This window comes from Phyllopteryx taeniolatus, chromosome 14, assembly GCF_024500385.1.
Source record: "Phyllopteryx taeniolatus isolate TA_2022b chromosome 14, UOR_Ptae_1.2, whole genome shotgun sequence".
NCBI lineage: Eukaryota > Metazoa > Chordata > Actinopteri > Syngnathiformes > Syngnathidae > Phyllopteryx > Phyllopteryx taeniolatus.
The window spans coordinates 17,514,603-17,534,926 of record NC_084515.1 but is presented as its reverse complement, the minus strand read 5'-3'; the positions used below and the strand labels follow the sequence as shown (position 1 = coordinate 17,534,926).

General features: G+C 45.3%; 1 protein-coding gene across 4 annotated transcripts; it reads right to left on the bottom strand.

Annotated features, from left to right (window-relative positions):
* Positions 1–1,995: 1,995 nt before the first annotated feature.
* Positions 1,996–20,324, bottom strand: fam110b (family with sequence similarity 110 member B). Of its 4 annotated transcripts, none has more exons than XM_061797595.1 (5): positions 20,181–20,324; positions 11,960–12,602; positions 8,685–8,743; positions 8,340–8,585; positions 1,996–6,795 (listed from the first exon to the last, which is right to left on the bottom strand). In XM_061797595.1, the coding sequence occupies exons 2-5, from the start codon at positions 12,080–12,082 to the stop codon at positions 5,895–5,897; spliced, it is 1,329 nt and encodes a 442-aa protein (XP_061653579.1). In that variant the 5' UTR covers positions 12,083–12,602; positions 20,181–20,324; the 3' UTR covers positions 1,996–5,894. The 4 variants fall into 4 exon arrangements, with proteins under 4 accessions (XP_061653579.1, XP_061653577.1, XP_061653576.1 ...); XM_061797593.1 differs by adding an exon at positions 12,860–12,962 and having other exon boundaries at positions 8,340–8,743; positions 20,181–20,315; XM_061797592.1 differs by having other exon boundaries at positions 8,340–8,743; positions 20,181–20,322.

Below are 20,324 nucleotides of genomic sequence, written 5' to 3'. Positions count from 1 at the left end.
GTGTGCGCAGGCAGTGTGGTCACCCTGCCTGACAAGAACCTGATGCTGATCTGTTTTTTTTTTTTTTTTTTTAAACATAGACTAAGAGTAATTTAACTAACATTTTTAATCTCGAGGATCTCGCTATGTTTTTTTTTTTTTTTTGGGGGGGGGGGTGTTTAAAAGTTTTGCGAGTATATTATACATGCACAGTATTCGTATTCATTAGATGGCATTTTGACGCCAGCAGTTGACAGACGTCATTAACATATGATGAATAGATTTGAGACAAACGGATCAATTCAAACGGTAGGAAAGAAGCAACAGTTTCAACACTCATAACACGACGTCCTTTCCCATGAAAAATACGACTTTTATTCTCCGAAGAGAAGGACTTTTCTGTACCCTTGAAAATCTACTGTACTTATCTCAAAAGATGACATTTTCCCTCGGAGAATAAATTAGGTGCCTGCTCATTATGTTCTGTATTTATCAGCGGCTGTCATTATGGCAACATATAAAGGAGGCCTATTTACAGTTAAGGTGGCAAACTGTAGTTATCATAAAATGCATATGGTGAAAAGGCTGAATTATTTCTCATTTTTCTGCAGCCCTTGGTGAAAGGAACGTGGCAAAAACTGTCATTAATGCAGAGATTAGTGGGCAACATTTCTAAAATCTTAGCCACCGTTGCATGATTTATCATAATCATCGAGACAAAAGCGGCGGAAAGCGGGTTCAGAGGCAGAAAGAGAAGAGCCTAGAACTGAATGTGGGGACTATGACAGGAAAATCTCGACATGACGATTAGGAGAAACGTTGATATATTGTGTGTCTATGGAAGCGGGTGGAAAGGCAGTAAGGCTAGAAGTTGAAATGATTGGACCATGGTGCAGATGGGAGGAGAAAAGGAGTCGGGGTTATTTTAAAGGAAGAGTTGGCTAAGAATGTCTTGGAGGTGGAAAGAGTATCAGATCGAGTGAGGAGGCTGAAACTCGAAATTGAGGGTGTTGTGTGTAATGTGATGAGCGGCTATGCCCCACAGGTAGGATGTGACCTGGAGGTGAAAGAGAAATTCTGGAAGGAGCGAGACCAAGTAGTTCTGAGCGTCCCTGACAGAGAGAGAGTCGTGATTGGTGCGGATTGTAATGGACATGTTGGTGAAGGAAACAGGGGTGATGAAGAAGTGAGGGGTAAGTACGGCCTCCAGGAAAGGAACTTGGAGGGACAGAGGGTGGTAGACTTTGCAACAGGGATGCAAATGGCCGTAGTGAGCACTTTCTTCCAGAAGAGGCGGGAACAAAAGCGCTGGTAGAAGCACGCAGGTGGATGACATCTTGTGCAGACGATGTCATCTGAAGGAGGTTACCGACTGTAAAGTTGTGGTTGGGGAGAGTGTGGCTAGACAGCAAAGAAGATGACTCTGGTGGTGGGGAGGAAGATTAGGAAGACAAAGGCAGAGCAGAGAACCATGTGGTGGAAGCTGAGACAGGATGAGTGTTGTGTGGCTTTTCGAGAAGAAGTGAGACAGGCTCTCGGTGGACAGGAGGAGCTTCCGGAACACTGGACCGCGACAGCCAACGTCATCAGAGAGGCAAACGTATCTTCTGGTAGGAAAGGGGAGGAGACTTGGCGGTGGAACCTCAGAGTACAGGAAATCATACAAGAGGTTAGCTAAGAAGAAGTGGGACACTGAGAGGACTAAGGAGAGGAGACAAGAATACATGGAGAAACGACATAGAGCGAAGGTAGAGGTAGCAAAGGCCAAACGAGGCATCCAGTCCCCTCCAAAAGGATTGGAACGGCAAGGTCAATTCCTTTTTTCTTTTTCTTTTTCTAGACTCAGGGCAGAAGTGAATATGTGTGAGCAACAGTATGGGAGCAGAGAACCACGTGGTGGAGGCTGAGAACCATGTGGTGCTCTCTGCCCACACAAGCACATGGATAACATGCAAATGCCACACAGGAAGACCTGAGACAAGAATGTGAATACGTTTGGCAAGACAAAAAATAAAGGTCAGTCAATGGCAAAAAGCCATTTATTGGAACAATCTGAAAGAGAACCTAAACATGAATGTCAAGTAAAATGGAACGTTTCCACGGCAAAACACAGTCGACATTAAGGTTCTTGCCGAGATTAGATCAGGCAGTTCGTTACTGCAGGTACCAAACGATGCTGCTCGTTTCTGAAATGAAAACCTTGAAACAAAGAAGAAGGGGAAAAAAAACACACTGATTTCCCCCAAAGCAAATATACATTTTTTCCCCGACATCATTTCCACATATACTGTAAAGAAGTACCACAGAAGAACTTGGCAAATCCAAATCTAAGAACGGAATAGATCTTGTCGACAGAACTGATGGAAACGTATGACGACACTGCAAGAACAATACACTACTGTTTTCGTAACGTTGACCAGAGAGACAGCATTTTTCTTTTCTGGATTCATTTAAGACACTAATGACGGGACAGGAGTATTGAACAGTCACATAAGCTACTTCAGCAGAAAGTTGGACTGGCTTCCCTTCACTTTTAGAATAATGGAGAAGAAATAGCTCCATAGCGCGGAAATACTGATACTTATTAGTTTTCAAACAGGTTTCCAAAGTGTGGGACTGTGAACCTCCCCTCGTCGAACGGGAAATAGCTGAGGCCTCACCAACAAACAAGTAACCAGCAATATTCACAAGAAAATAAGATGACTCAAAAAACCTTTTCATCATCTCTGTGCAATGTGTGTACATTCAGTTTGAAGATGTTTAAGCTTCGGAACACACACAGAGGACAGTTAAGACATGATTCTCCAATTTATGTAATTCGGTTTTATGGTGAACTTAACTCACCTGCATTCGATCAGACTTGGTGCAGTGACAAGAGACATTTGTTAGCAATACAATAAGTAACATTTAGTTACAAAGGTTTTCGGCACTTAAACTGGCATGTGAATCGTTGCTCTTCTACCCAATGAAACAATAGACTTCCTCTGTTATTTCGTTTGGTAGATTCGGTGTGTATATAAAATTGTAGTACACGATATTCTGAGGGTCTTAAAAAAATGCTCTAAAATGGCGAGCACTTTTAAACGTTGCGTTTTCTGAAATGGCTGACATTGAACCAGTTCAACATATTTCATGTATTGTATAATGTATGCAGAAACAAATCACGAAAAGGTTAGCTTAGCAGGTTTGAGTTTGCAAACTTTTTTTTTCCTCTTCTGCAGCTACTGCACCTCCTCCCGTGTCCCCTGGGGGAGGCACACCACCACACACGGTGCAAACCATTGTTACCAAGGGATGGTCTGTAACTAAAGCCAAAAGGTTGTTTTTGTGGGCACGTTTAGCATCTGGCTGAAACTACTTGGGTAGTTTTCAAAACAACTGAAAATCATTTTTGAAAAGCCACTAAACTTTTGTTCTTTATTCAAACAAGCAAACTATCCATGACTTGCATGGATGATGGTGGCGCTTTTCCTTCATCATTTGGTAGTTGTCTGCCACGCAATAATATGTTGCTTTCATGCGACACCCTGAAACAGAATGAAAATGGAGGTCACACCGCCGAGCGTGCAGCGTGTGGTGGTGTCAGTGTACATGTGCAGAGGTCAACTTTGCGGGGCGGGGCATGGGGGCTTCATGGTGGCTAATGTACAATTAGGAGCCCTGATTATCAGGAGATGGAAACAGAGAGATGAAGTCAGAGATTACGAGACTGAACCTGAAGCGACAACACCTTGCAGGTAGCAAACCGTTCTACGTGATGCAAGGATGTCGTTACTACAAACACATGAGTTGGAGAACACTGGGACAACATGACGACGTCGTCGTCCCCATGTAATCGTCCTACTGCATTATGACATGTCGTGTAAGTGGATAGACAAATGATATTAGTGTTGCTTAAACTGAAAGTAATAGTCGAAATAACATCACTGTGAATGGCGTGCAATGATACAGCTGAAACATGCTTCAAATTCAAATGACATTCATTTCCTCTCGGTTTGACATCGTGATCATCACTTGGAACTGGATTCAGCAGACAGACATGCCCCGAATAGCGATTGTTTTTGTAGCTTGAGGGCTGTCAGGTGCGCCCGAACCACACAACAAGGTCCGAGACAGAAGCAGCACGTATTTCATATGAATCATTTTCGATCTTCCAAGAACACAAAACAGTTCAATTATAATAAGAAGAATAAGAATACACGCATGGGAACTGATTATGGGAACTTAATATTTCTGTATCTTGAATATTTGGTTCAGAAAAAACAAATACTGATTCTCAATCAATACAAATTGACCCTATAAACTATCCTGTGAAATGTTAATGACTTAAAGAAGATGAAGGTACATTTATTTGTTTCTAGTGTCAGTGAAACAATATTTGATTCTGTCCTGTTTGCCATAATCACCTTGATTTTCTTCTTCCCGCCGTCCTAATGAAAATTGAAACTCAGTGAAACAGCAGCTGCATCAGACTTCCTTCCCAATACCGACACGAGCGAAATTGCTTCAGAGTGCCGATTGTGACCCATTCGGAGAAATGCTATTTGTTGTTGTTCGTCCTTCCTTCAAAAGTAAAAAGTGAATTCAATATGGTCACCTGGCGCACCTGCTTAACTGACTTTGAGAGGTCAATATCGCGTTTGATTTCAGTGATACATTGACAACGCAACCAAATTTTGATCTGTCCTGACAGGAGGAGCCAGGGTGATGATATAGATGGCTCTGCTTCGACTTAAGGGATCGAGTTCACAACAATGGCATTAAACAATTGCTCATGGGGAGCTGTAACATATTTATTGAGCTAAATAACTGTTTCCTCAAACAGTGGACAAGGGGGTTGTTTATTTACTCAACAGCCAGAAGTAGCAGCCATCTACTCGCTAGGCTCGCAGTATCCATTTCTGTTTGCGAATCCTTTCATTACTGGCTCTCGAAAATGCCGTGCAGTTACACTGTAGATCTTTTCGACTTCTTTCCTCGCCTTCGGTTTTGATTAACGTACTCGCCAGAAAAGTGTGTGAACCAATGTTGAGAAAGCACAGCTGTAAAACCATGCACACGTGTTGTAGTTTTCTGCTTGATTTCTTTTTAACACAATTCTCACGGCCTGGTTTGTAAACAACAACGCCCTGTTTTAAGCACTAACATGACTAATTTGGAACACTGCAGAACGGGAGGACAATAAAAGTGATGTTTAATCAAATGCATCGGGTTAGACGGGAGAGAGGATTTGACGATGTTGGCGATTGTGGTTTGGGCCGACTTCATCGTAGAATTCAGTGGCGAGTTACACGTCCTGCTGCTATGATGTCAAAATATATGGATACGGCATCAAGATGGAAATGTTTGTGTCCCATCAAAACAGTCACCAGTGATCCACCCAACCAAACTGTACCACCACCTGTTATTTTCTTCCAGAGAGAGAAAAAAGGTCTCTTTGTGGAGAGGCGTTCAAACATCGATTAGAGTTAAGGCGACTATTTGAGGACATATGGTATATTGTGTGACCGTAACGTCTTTGAAGTAGCCATGGTAGTCCAATTTTGAGTTTCTCTTGGTTTGATTGTGCCTCTTTTCACCTGACCTATTTAAACAGCTGAACTGGCAAGCGGGTTACGACTCAGAGGACTCAAAGCGAGCCGCGCTCACATGAGCTGGAAATTGAAGGATTGCCCTCTATGCTAGGTCAGTAGCTCATTGTCATGAGGCAGTCACATTGTTTGTGTGGTTCAAACAGTCTTCCAAAATACTTCCTAATGAACTAGTTCATTTTCATAAATGTCCTGTAAAACTCACTTTTCGTGAGTGTTCAAGTTCTATTCTTTTGCCTGCCGTAATTTGTGTTTGCTTTGAGAACTGTCCATGGAAGCTGTCTTCGACCAGTGAGAACAGGAAGTTCGATTGGAGGGTGTTACCTAGACATGCGAGACCTTTTGCGTCTCTCTCGCCTGTTTGATGCTGTACAGCCATTTAATAACTCTCGCATTGCGCTCCACAGCAGAGATGCCATAAGGAACTCGCTCTCCGGCCTCTTCGTCGTCTCCCTCGTCGCCATCTGACAAGCCATCGTTTGAGGACCGCCGTGACTGGTCGCAGTCAGAGGAAATCATCGAAGCCGATCTGAAGTTCAAGCTCACAATGTCCGAATTGGCCCGAGCGAAGTTCTCTGGACCAACTGCCTCCAGCTCCTCAGGGTCAAGGCCGCAATAGTTAAAAAAACGTTCTACGTCAGCTCCGGCCCGGGCATACCTGTCCGACAGGTCTGATTTCGACCTATGTAGAGAGGAACGCCGTGCTACAGAGGAACCGATCTCTATCTCCAGGTTGGGATCTGTTGAAGGATTAGCAGCTTCTCCAACATCACATGATAGCGACTGAAGGGTCGTGTTGTTGCAGAGCGACGGGGATACATTTGGACGAGGCGGAGGCAATGACAATGAGAGGGTAGGAGGTGGGAGGGAGGCAGGGTTTGGTTTTGGGGGGAGCGGTGGAGCTGAGGAGCTGCTCGATCGAGCAGTACGAAGTGGTTTGCCGTTGCACAGTCGCAGAAGGTCGGAGGAGGAGTGCGAAGTCAGTAGTGGTGGTAGTGGAGACCGTGATCTTTCTGGAACCACTCCTTCACCTCGTCTTTCAGCCAGTACTCTGCTGAGATTAAGGTTTCCTACCAGCTGCGGACTGCACCGTCCATCGCTGCTGATTGGAGGTACCTTCAAGGAATGGGAAAATGAGCGCAAGGAATGTGAGGTGCTTGGACTGGGAGCCGAGTCTTGTGGTTGCTCATTCAGAGCTATTGTAGATCGGTAGGTTAATGGCATCCTAGGAGTATAAAACAAATAGAACGAGTGTTTCAGAGAAAGACAGGCAAGGGTGAATCATTCAGTGGGTTTACACGCACTAAAGAAAATGGAACCATTACATTAAAATGATGAATGCCAGAATGCTTGTGAACACCTTAATCTGTCTGTATTTGACCTTTTCAAAGACTATTTGATTGCAAACCAAATTCTTTTTGCATGTATACACTTCACACCAAGACGAGCTCTTTTTGTGCACGCTCTCGCTCTCCGTGGCTGTCCGTAAGAAGAGAATGCCGGGCTGGACAGCGTGTTTATTTGCCTATTTGGAGTTTTAAATGCAAGGAGGGAGGAGGCTAGTCTAATTGGCGGCGGGGGTCTGCTCATTTGGTGGCTGCAACAGCAAAGGCTCGATCTCCCTGAGTTTCAACCTTGCTCTTGGGACGACAAGAAGTCATCTGTCGGCAGACCGCAAAGACCGTGCTGGGACATACTGTACGGGAGTAAAAAGATCAGAAAGGTAGGATGGGAAATGTCCATTCAGAGTTCTGTAAAAATCAATCAATCAATCAATCAATCAATAATAATAATAAAAAAAAAAAAAAAACAGTATTGCAGGTTGAATTCTAAAATGTATTGAGAGCCAGTGGAGGAACACCAGTACAGGTGAAATGCGCTCTCGTCCGTGTACTCCAATCAGAAGTCGAGCAGCAGCTGTCTAACACCACCATAGAGGGCATTACAATCATCAAGATAGGTGGAGACGAAGGCATGTATAAACCTCTAAAAATCACTCAAAGGAAAGGCTTGACTCATCTGAAAAAAAATCTGCTGATCAATTTTAAAATCACTGTCGATTTGAACCCCCAGATTAGTCGCAGTGTGTTTGACATAAGGACCACGATCATTCAGGTCGAGAGGGGAATTACGAGGCCTACTAGGTCCAATCATTATGACTTTGGTTTCACTGTCATTGAAATTTTAAGGGCCATCCAAACTTTGTCCTTCTTGCACTTGAACAAGGGTTCGTCACAAAGATTTTTGTGCATGACAAGAACGAATCTAATTCTACTTCTAATCGGAGCAGATAGCGAGAAAAGAGGATAGGTCTAAGAATGGAACCTTGGGGTACTCTGTGTGGAAGAGGTGCACAGGACGAATGATGTTCACCAAGACTAACAAAAACAAAACAAAACACCGAAGAGCAGTGCCAGTGATGCCAACACAATACTCCAGCCGAGAGATGCGGATATCGTGGTAAGCGGCTGTGAGGTTTCAAACAATAAGAATGGTTCTGAACTTCTGCAACATGGGCCTACTGTACGATGAACACTCTATAGTTTCTATTGTTATTTCGACGTGTGCTCCATTTCCAATTCCCTGGAAAACTTGAAAGCTTTTCCCTGGTCAGATTTAGGGTTTTCATTTTAAATACAGATTTTATTTGTTGATAGTGACAGTTTTACTATGAAACTAATTCATTACTCCGGTGTGGAGGTCAATCGACATTCTCGTCTTAGAAGTTTCAGTGTAAAGATAAAAAAGGAGCACCGTTCAATCTTTTACCTGGATGGTGTCCAACTCCTTGTTAGTCCCCCAGATGACCTCATCAACACAGCACTCTTAGCGCCACCAACGAGCCCTTCAGAGCCTGCTCCTGAAGAAGATGATGAGTTCAGGAGATTTTTTAGGATCTCCAGATTTAGATTCTCCCGTTTGCTGCTGGTCGCACATGTGTCTGACTTGGCGTTGTTATTTGAAGGTTTGAAAGGTACTCCACCTCCGAGTACTCCACCACATACTCCAGAGGTTCTTTTGGAAAGAAGGGTATGAACAATTGGAGGCTTGGCCAGAATTGGTGGTTTGATTGGTTCCTGTTTAGCGTTGATAACCTCTTGACTCTTAACATACTTTGCTTTGTCAGCTTCGAGTCGCTCAACAGCACTGAGGCGTTTTGGGTTGGGTTCAACCTGAAAAAGGATACATACAACATTAACACTGAGCAAGGACAACACATCACTAATACACTTCCTCTGTTCAGAACATCTTGCCACAATGCAAAAGGGTTAATATATACTATATCAGAAGTAAGCCTGAAGAAGTTAATAGCATTTTGACTTATTATTCTCATGGCTCACTGCCTTTGAATTGTATTTGGTAGAACATGAAGTGCATAGTGGATATAGCATGTTGGATTTAGGTCCTATTGTGCTTTTTCTCAAATAATTTCCTTGTCGGTGTCCAGCACGTAATTCAATGGAAACATTTTCTACGGTGGCCGTTATCCAACAGGTTGTGTTACTTACGCAGTGTTTTCTCCGACAACTATACTGTCTTGGATCGTTTGGTCTCATTGTACGTACACATTCTGCTGGCCACCACATTACAAATATCAGCACGCTCCAACAAAACGAGTGAGCTTTAATTACAGCTCATCATTGGATAGTATCTGACCTTCCAAGTTACAAAACTACACACAGTATTGATTTTCAGATGCATCATTTTGTTCACCACATTATTTTGAGGGTGATTGCTGTGTTCGTGCTTATAAGACTTAATTTTAACACGATCAACGTGTATATTTATTTCTCTGCATGTCCAACAGGGTCAGATTACTTCAGTGGTTCTTAACCTGGGTTCGGTGTGGCAGTCGCTGGGGTTCAACGGAGGACTCGACACACACTCTCCAGCTCTCACTGGAGCGGTTCGCAGCCAAGTGTGAAGCGGTTGAGATGAAAATCAGCACCTCCAAATCTGAGACCGTGGTCCTAAATCGGACCTCTCCGGGTCGGGCATGAGATCCTGCCCCAAGTGGAGGAGTTCAAGTATCTTGGGGTCTTGTTCACGAGCGAGGGAAGAATGGAACGGGAGATCGACAGGCGGATCGATGCGGCGTCTGCAGTGATGTGGCCTTTGTATCGGTCCGTTGTGGTGAAGAAGGAGCTAAGCCCAAAGGCGAATCTCTCAATTTAATGGTCGATCTACATTCCAACGCTTACCCATGGTAACGAGCTGTGGGTCGTGACTGAAAGAAGAAGATCCCGGAATGACTTTGCTCCGCAGGGTGTCCGGGCTCTCCCTTAGAGTTAGGGTGAGAACCTCGGTGTTCCGGCAGGGGCTCAGAGTAGAGCCTCTACTCCTCCGCATTGAGAGGAGCCAGAGGAGGTGGCTTCGGCATCTGATTAGGATGCATCCTGGACGCCTCCATGGTGAGGTGTTCCGGGAACATCCCACCGGGAGAAGACCCCGGGGATGACCCAGGACACGCTGGAGAGACTATGTCTCCCAGTTGGCCTGGGAACGCCTCGGGATCCCACCGGAAGAGCTGGTTGAAAACGCCGGGGTGAGGGAAGTCTGGGCTTCCCTATTAAAGCTACTGCCCCCGCGACACGAACTCGGATAAGCGGAAAAAAATGGATGGATTTTGTATGCGAAACATTTGGAAAACCTAGTTTAAATGACATTGTGTAAACAATAACAACAATAATTCGAAACTATTTGTGTAGCACATTTCCTCCAAGGATTGCAGCTCCAAGTGCTTCACAATGAAAGAAAGAACATCCAAACGACTGTCAGACCTTAAATACCTTAATTAGCGACATGAAAGGTGTAACTATAGCATTACAAATCAGTGACGTGATGGGCTTCATGGCTGTTGGGGCAGTGACAGTCAGACTACAAATTGACTGTATTGGCCACAAAATCATCAGCCTGATGATGATTCAAATTTGGTAAAAAAGGTATTTTTCTGACCTGTTGGTTGAAGCGGATATCTCTGGCATGTGAATATTCCCATTTATCCAGGTCATTGTATTCCCAGGGCATTGAATCAATTGCAACTGTCTCTAATCCCAGGAGGCTCAATTTAATCTCCATTACTGATTACATCCAATTTCAATTGGTCATCCATGTTTTGATACATTTTTAAGGTTAGATACAATTATCTTCCACGTTTGGCTTTCATTTGGAGAAAAATGTTACAATGCACTGACTGCAGCTACCGCGTCATTTCCGCCAACAACTTAGTTTGCTTCGTCTTCCTGAATCAAGTCTGCGCATGGAAGAAGAAGAAGATGGACTGGTCCATTTGGGAGGAAGGGCAAGGCTTGGTAGTCAAAATGGTCATGATATATTACGCATTTTTGATCGGTTTAAAAGCGCGTAAATTAAGACTAAAACAATAATAATTGCTTCACATCAAAGAAAACTTTACTGAGTCTTTTTTTCTGCGACGTTTGGGGGTCCCTGGAAATCATGGGGCCCCTGGCAGTTGCCTCAGTTTTTCTAATGGTTGTCCACTTTGGTTGTGAGGCACAATACTGTTTGCCTCACCTTATGCATAACTGGTTTTATGCGATCAGCAAAACTTAATATGTACTGCACCACAAATCAGAATGATCTTTATTTGCCAAGTATGTCCAAAAAACACACAAGGAATTTGTCTCTGGTAGTTGGCGTTGCTCTAGTACGACAACAGACAGTCCATTGACAGAGAACACTTTGGAGACACAAAGACATTGACAAAAAACAGTCACTGAGCAGTAAAGGGTTGCTAGTTACCTGGTAATGCCGGTACATTTGTTTTTGACAATTGTGCAAAAAGATGCAGAGTCCTCTAGATATAGGTTGAACATGATTTGTAAATCATTGTATTCTTTTTTTTATTTATGTTTAACACAACGTCCCAACTTGTTGTAGTTGTAATACCTATGCCCGGGAAGCCCGATAGAAGACATTGTGTTGTTTGATTGGAGAACTAGACTTAAACGTCCCTAGCCCATAAATTAGAGACAGCGCCCAATGCGTAAGTCGAAGTCGTAGTCTCGCGCCCGAAGTAGTTGATAAATAAGCAAGTAGTGCCCGACATTTACTGTAGATCCTTGTAACAGAGTCAAAGCACCGTTACTTCTCAGCAGCAGAAGCGGCGGAAGTGTTTTTTCTGGTCTCGTCAACCCCCCCGCTCTATTTTGAGTTCAAATTTCGTCAAAAGGCGACTGATTTGCATGGATGATAACTCTTGATTTTTGTAATTTTTTTTGTCATTGTTTGTAAAAGTCAACTAGCCGGACATATGAGAAGGAGTCGAGAGAAACACAGAGGACTGTATGAAATTGTATTGACTGAGTTTGAAACTAGATGCTCATTTAAGTCAAGATTGAGAGAGTGCTGTGTAAAAGGTCCAGTACCTGTCTCCTGAAGTAGTCTGGGCCCTTGTTAAGGATTCGGAGGGGTACAGTGGAACTGAAGGGTGTTGCAGTGCCAGTGGACTTGCTATCTGGCAGAGCTGGAGCAAGTGTCTCTGTTGGCATGGCAACGAAGTGGCTGGGATGGCCGGCCGTGGTGGCAGCAGGAGCAGGGGGGTTGACAGAGGGTGGGGGCACTGAAGGACCCCCAAAACATGAAGACACAAAGTGGAAAACCACCCCTAGGTAGAGAGAAACACCCTTTCCCTCACCATCACCTACAGGAACCAGTGAGACTTGACTTATATTTGCAAAGTAATATTTTCAGAGAGGAATTTTTGCTTTTCGTCTTCGGTGCTATGTATAACGAATGAAAATTACTTTTACGGGTCTCAACTGGTCAAAAGGGTGTTTAGAATTTCCGGCAACCTATACATTGAGCAAAAACAAGCTCACAGTGGAAGAGACAAGAAGTGGTGTGTGAATTTCTTTGTGTGTCTGTCCGTCTGTGTGCGTGCGTGGTCTGGATGAGTATTGGGACAAAACAATAAATACCAGAGGATGGGAAATAAAGGAAAACTAACCCCCCCCCCCCTCTGTCACTCAACACCCTGGCTTCATCTCTCCCGTCAGTTCTCCTCAGTATCTGAAAAATAGCACAAGGGAAGAGAGAAACAGCCAAAAGGGTCAGCAATAATGTTAATAATGACACCATGCACCTCGCAACAATATCAGGAATAGATATGGGACACACATTCATAACAGATAGATATCACGCACGCACGCGCACACACACTTCCACAAACAACCGGGGGCCTAGCCGCCCTCACCTTGACCTCATTTGACGGTGCATCAGCATTTTGGGATAATAGGGTTACCCTAACCCTAACCCAGAGTACCCACCCTTTTTGGAGTCCTTGGAGGGGGTGCTGGAGAGCGCTCCCGCTGGGGACTCCATCGTTCTGCTGGGGGACTTCTATGCTCACGTGGGCAATGACGGTGAGACCTGGAAGGGCGTGATTGGGATTTTTTCTCCCTGACATGAAATCAGACTAAAATGTTCCAGTTTTAGGTTAATTAGGATTACCAAAATTAGTTCTATTTGCTCAATGCCAAAATAATGGGTTTGGTTGCCCCTCATTTTCCTTTTGATAATACCCCCTGGATTCTCAGTTGGGTTTAGATCCAGCGAGTTGGCTGGCCAGTCAACGGACATGGGCATCAAACCAGGTTTTGGTGCTTCTGGCGATATGAGCAGGGCCCAGGTCCTCCTGGAAGATGAAATCTGCATCTCCATACAGATCCTCAGATCAGAAGGAATCATGAAGTCCTCGAAAACATTCTGGTGGACTGTTGCTGTTTACAAACACCTGCACTGCACATTGCACCCCAAATCATGACTGACTGCGGATATTTCACACTGGACCTCAAGCAGCTTAAGTTCTGGTCTTCACCAGTCTTCCTCCAAACCCGACCTTGATTCCCGAATGAAAGGCACACTTTACTTTCATTGGAAAAGAGGACTCACTGGCCAACAGTCCAATCTTCCTTCTCCTTGGCCCAGTTGAGACGCTTCCCGAAGAACCGACAGTTGTAGCCCATCTCCCGGATGTGTCTGAATGTGGTGGTTTTTGAAGCTGTGACTCCCGCCTCATTCCACTCTGATAATCCGCTGAAGCCCACGCTCATCTCTTCTCTTCTCTCTCTCTCTCTCTCTCACACACACACAAAGCAGATCACCCCATCATCTATTGTGCTAATCCACAGTACTTGTATGCGTTCAATTTTAATTCTTGTGGTGCTGCAGTCTGTGTCGTCTAGTTTGTTTACAAAGTATTAGTCATGGGCATTTTGTCTTGCTTTTTCCGCAACAAAAAGACTCAACTAGTTTTAGCAAACTTATTTTATGTGAAAGTTACATGTAACAATGTTGTACTTCCTCCAACCTTAAAATCCAACCTTATGAAAACATTCATGACTAAATCCTAGCTGCAGCTGTGTGAATAAAGTATGGACGACGCCATCAAGAGCAGATGCTGCTGAGAAAATCTGTTTTACATAATAATATATTATCTAACATTGCTGTGAACATACTGTATATTTAACAGAGCCCGAGGATGGTCTAGTAGTGGCATCTGTCTCCTTAGAATGATGAATTTCTTTTTGCCCTGTTTCAAAACATGACAAGACAATAGCTAGATTGTCATAAATTCACACATCTATCAATAGATGGGTACCAAGTGGTGGTGTCACGATACCAAAATGTTTACTTCAATACGATACCAGGGTTCGGCGTGCCCGTTCGCCACCTCGCCGATGGTTCATTAAAACAGGATGTGGCGCAGCGAATATTGCCCACATTCGCCACACTGGCGAATCAAAATCGCCTGCATCAAAAGTCCAAACCCCTTATTGGTAAACGTTAAAGCGAGCGCGCTCATTCTGCCATGCGTGAAACGTATTCACGGTTTAGTTTTTCTCCCGCTACGTAAAATGCTGAAATCCGCCGTCCATCAGCTGCTAGCTAAGCAGTCAGGCTCACAGGCTTTCCCAGCTGCAGGAGCGGCGCATCGGCTAAGAAAAGACCCGATGCCGCTTGGCGCAGAATTGAAGCGTGCGTATTTATTACCGATGGTCAATGTGTCCTGCCATTCACATTGGTTCTCGCAGGTAGCTATCAAATCATCGAATTCAGCCATTCACTCGATATTTTACTGATGTTTTCTTGTCTTTTATTACGTATTCAGCTCCCTTTGCATTTGTCCCCAATTTCCTTGTAGTTTCACATTGAATGTTCTCCATATCAAGATTCCTACTGTGTGTTTGAGTCAAAGATATTGACCTCTGCAATCGAGAACCAAGTTTACACGACGACGGCAACCCTTTCAGAATCATTTTCAGAATTTGCCAAGTATGTCCCAAAAATGTTGTCTCCGGTAGTTGGAGGCGCTCTCCCTTAGAGATAGGGTGAGAAGCTCGGTCATCCGGGAGGAGACGACATCGCCTGCTCAAAACAAAAACAGGATTCCCCAGAGCTCTACAATTATGGGGTAAAGTGTGATGACATTCTTAACCCTTTTTGGATGAAAGCACGTCACAGACATTGTTGTGAGGACACCTGAGAATTGTTTTCTAATTTGTGGACAAACTCATTGGCTAATTGCTCAGGGTTAAGTAATGTCAACATATGGAATCAAGTTTTCATTGGAAATAGTTTGTACTCTTTCGTGCCATTGACAATTAAATTCAATGGAACAATTGTATTAGATACAAATTCCTCTCCCCTGACTTTGAGCAACAATATTTTGTCAAATGCAAATTCCTCGTTTGAATGTTCTCAATGTGTTCTTTCTTTATTATTTTTGTTTAACTTTAGTTCGGCCAACGATAAAGCCGTCTGTGGAAATGTGTGTAGTAGATTAAGTAGACAGTATGTCACTCATTCACAATGAGCTGCAAAAAAATAAAACAGGTCTTCAGCACAGCAGCCCTGAGCCAAACACTGAAACTCCAATCAGAGCCGGGGAAAATCCTGACTGTTTGTGTTTGCCTGCACTAAATTATCCAGCTTTAGTCCTCATGAATGCAGACAGAAGCGGTGCACTGTCAGCAAACTTTCCAGTGGGGCCCTGATGTAAAACTGCACGACTTATCCCAGACTACATGACAAAGTTTACATCCTGGAATAAAGAAAATGCACGCACCAAATCACCATCCCTATGAGGGTATGACTCCAACTCATGATCAATGATCATATTCAAAAAGAAATAAATACATTTGAAAATGCATCAACTGCATAGCGACTCAGGTAAATGTATTTATGTTTTTACAGGCTACACTGTAAAGTCCCCAAATTTCTCTAAACATGCATCAGCGACATTGTCGGCGCAATGACCATCACAACCGTGACACTACTGACAGAACTCACTTTCAAAAGTACGCTGTAAGACGAGATGGAGGAATGAAATGCAAATATCTACCACACCGTCTTTAAGAGTCAAGAGTATGGATGGTTCTTGAAAACGGGAAAATGGTTCGGTTCGACGTGTTGCGTTCCGTTCGGTTCATAACATGCACGACTCTTCTTTTTTTCCCCACATTTAGCAATTAGGCGACGGTGTCGAGCCACAGCGCAGTAGCAAATTAGCCAAGATGGCGACACGGACACGTCAACTGCGGCATGCCCTCCGGTGATATATATTGCATGGGGCGCGTCAGCAGAGATCTTGCGATGGAAAGAACAGACACAGACCTGGGAGAAGCAGTTAGTTTACGATGGTACTTCCGCGTCTTTCTTTCTCCAATGCAACATCTCCGGTTCCTCGGCTTGGCTGCGCCACAGCGCGACGTCCCGTCCCACTCATGGCCGTCTCCGCCGACGACGCTCCTTCCTCTACCAACGGAGACCGCCCAAGCGATGTGTTTTTCCGAGAAGTATATCGGAAGGAAGTGATATCGCTATGTTTGAGGTGACTGACTGACAGGTGTTTTGATTAACAAGGAAACTTTGCTCCACCCAAGGATACGCGCTGCTAGCAAGTAGGGAGCTAGCCTTTAAAAAGTGGGAGGCAAACACAAACTGTTGAAACTCCTACACTGTTGAACTGATTTGGATGGTAACACCCTCATATTAAAGCTGAAAGTCTGCAGCAAGCACATCTTGTTAATTTCATTTCAAATCCATTGTGGTGATGCTTTAGCCAAAAGAGATGACAATTGTGTTCATGTCCCAATATCTATGGACCTGACAGGAAGCATATATCAATGCTGCTAGTAACAAAGGTTAAGTTTACAGAGTGGACTTCATGCATAAGCCAAGCTCATTCATTGATCTAAAATCTCGGGTCTGAATGACTACAGGCCTGTCGACTTGACATCTGTGGTCATCAAGTCCTTTGAACGTCTCGTGCTGGACCACCTCAAGAGCATCACAGGTCCCCCGCTGGACCCCCTGCAGTTTGCCTACCGAGAGAACAGGTCTGCGGATGATGGGTCAACATGGGACTGCACTTCATCCTAGAACATCTCGACAGTGCAGGGACCTACGCGAGGATCCTGTTCGTGGACTTCAGCTCAGCGTTCAACACCATCAACCCCGAACTCCTTTCCTCCAAGCTTCTCGCCTGTCACCTGTCAGTGGATTTACAACTTCCTGACATGCAGGACACAGCAGGTGAGGCTAGGGGAGGCCACCTCATCCACCCGCAGCATCAGCACTGGGGCGCCCCGAGGTTGTGTCCTCTCTCGCTCTGCTCTTCTCTCTCTACACGAACGACTGCACCTCAACGCACCCAGCTGTCAAACTCCTGACGTTTTCAGATGACACCACCGTCATCGGCCTCATCAAGGAGGGTGACGAGTCTGCGTATCGACAGGAAGCGGAGCGGCTGGAGCTGTGTTGCGGCCGACGCAACCTGGAGCTGAACACGCTCAAGACTGTAGAGATAATCGTGGACCTCAGGAGGCATCCTTCGCCACAGCTGCCCCTCACGCTGTCCAGCTGCCTTGTGTCAACCGTCGAGACCTTCAACTTGCACAACAATGAAGGGAAGCGGCAACCAGGTGGCTGCATCCACTAGAGAAAGGCGAATGCTGGAGATGATAGTGCTGGAGCGGTTTGTCGAGGGCCTTCCGACAGGTACGTCGAAGAGGGTGCGCTGCCACCGGCCCCTGGACTTGGCGGCTGCCGCCGGCGTCCTGGCGGAAGACTATCTTGCTGTACATCCCGGGGTCACGACCATTGACTTCAGCAGACTGTCGCATTCTTCATTTAAAATGCTTTACCAGGCCTTTACTGCAGCCTCTTTCAGTTCTCGTTCGTTTCTGGGGGTTTCTCCCTTCAGTCTCCTCTTCAGGATTAAGGTCCGGTGATCGACTTGTCCAGTGTAAAGGCCAATTTATACTCCCGCGCGAGCGCCCGCACTGCATCACGTGACCGACGAATTGGCCCGCCCGCGTGGCCCCTCTGCGTAGCTTGACGCGCACAAGGCAAAAATTGTTGCTGCGCGTACGACGCCACGGAGATCGTCTCTCGTGTTTGGTCCGTTTTAGTCACATGCTGTGATGATGTACTCAGCGTGCCCTTTGGTTGTACATACAATCTACGCCGCCGCCTTTTCGATCGATTTTGCGGCATAACTAAACATATCATCTGGTCATCGAGGTCCATTTGTTCTAGCAGACACTGTTCCACGGTCGCCATTGTTGTTGCTTTGTTCCTTGTTACTGAAAGGAAAGTAAAAACGGCTACCGGAAATGGCCCCCCAAAAAAATGCAGAGGAAACTCCCCCCTGTGGTGTCCTAGCCAATACCGGCCGTAGTGACACCGCCGACGTGAAGGTGAACTGCAGTACATTTTTAAAAAGTATAAAGGCAAACTACGCGCGGGACAGCCGCAGTGACGTCAGCGCGGTCGGTATAAAGAAGGCTTCAGACCTTCCACTTTCCCCCCCGTGATGAAGTCCTTCGCTATGTTGGCTGTGTGTTTTGGGTCCTTTTCTTGTTGCATGAAAGCTTGAAGCTTCTCCCGATTAGTTTTGAGGCATTTTTTCTGGAAACTGCCAGACAAAATGGTTTTGTAGACTTCAGAATTCCTTCTGCTGCCACCATCAATAAGGACTAGTGAGCCCGTTCCAGAAGCAGCCATGCAAGCCCAAGCCATGACATTAACTCCACCATGCTTCACAGATGAGCTTCTGTGTTTTGGATCATAAGCAGATCCTTTCTTTCTCCATACTTTGGCCTTTCCATTACTTTGGTGGAGGTTAATCTTGGTCTCATCAGTCCATAAAACTTCCCAAAATGTTTGCGGCTCATCTCTGTACTTAGCAAAATCCACTTCATCCAATCCAATTCATCGATGTCACTGACCGTTGTCTTTGGGTGTTTGTTCACAGCTCTCACAATGTTTCTGTCGTCAACTGCTGTTGATAGCCTTGGCCGACCTGTTCGATGCCGGTTGCACAGTACGCCAGTAGTTTCTTTTTTTTCTTCAGGACATTCCAAATTGTTGTGTGCGCTATGCCCAATGTTTGTGCAATGGCTCTGATCGATTTTCCCTCTTCGTTCAGCTTCCAAATGATTTGCTTTTCTCCCATAGACAGCTCTCTGGTCTTCGTGTTTGCTTTACAGCCAATGCGGTTTTCACAGGTGGAACCCAAAGCCAAAAATAAGCATTAGCCAATGTAAAAGGCAACACCTGAGGAACTGGAAACCCCATGGGCCATATGTTCCAATACTTCTGCTCAATTGAAAAGTGAGTGGGTTCAAAGAAAAGGTGCTCTGTCCTGCGTTGTTGAACACATCTTGATGGAAATGCCATGAAATAAAAGCTGCAATTCTGAACTCGTCTTATATTCCTGGTTTGATGTGAAACCCAAATGTTTTCATGATGCAACAAAAACGAGGCAATTCACCTTGCCGTTCCAATACTTTTGGAGGGGATCGTGGCTATTTCTAAGGGCGCGGGTCTTCGGCGGGAGGTGGACCCCCGCCTAAGGGTGAAAAATGACTCTTGCTTGTGTAGAGTGGGCATTCATTAATCTGTTGTGTAACTTTGTTGGTGTAGGCTGTCTTTTGTTTGTTTGTTTGTTTGTTTTGGGGGCTCTTATTGAGTCGGCACGACTAATATACTATATTGGATTTGGGAAACAAACAAGCAAACAAACATTTCTCCTGTCTTAATAAGTCCCAAACGGGCACGATTATCGGGGTATGCGGGGCTCCAAATGCGCTGGGCTCCGAGTGCTAATGGCCACCTTTTCACTGCTCCCAAATCGGCGTGGCGCACGCATCGTGAAACCGGAAGCTCGGGTGGGAGCTCCAGAACAGCTGACAGTGTACACAGCAAACGCCAACTGTAGCAACGCGCGTGATGCAGCAACGCAATGCCAAACCCTCAGCGACGTCGCAGCAGCAGCGTGCGTGCGTGCGTGCGTGCGTGCGTGCGTGGATGCTAACCGTGTCGCTGCGCACACACACACACACACGCGCCTTCGAGGACGTTCCAAGCTCACATTCGCCACTCGGAACTCCTTCTCTTGATTCCAATAAAACTCGAATGTACCAAATGAGCCGCTGCCGATGTGACAGTTTGGGAACAATGGCTTTGCTTCCGACACGATAGCAATTTACGGGGAGATGCGAGTCCCGTGTAGCGTGAACGACGCATTTTCGGTCGTCATGAGGTTGAAGGCCGGCAGCCAGGTTCGTTCACGGGTCTTACCTTGACGTTGAACCTCGGAAAACAAAGGATGCAGATACGTCGGAGCGTCTTCTCGGCCTGACAGCATCCTGTTGGCAGCCAACGGCAATAGCGCACGTCATTTAGCGCGAGCGCGAGTAGGTCCGCTCATACCTTTCACAATAA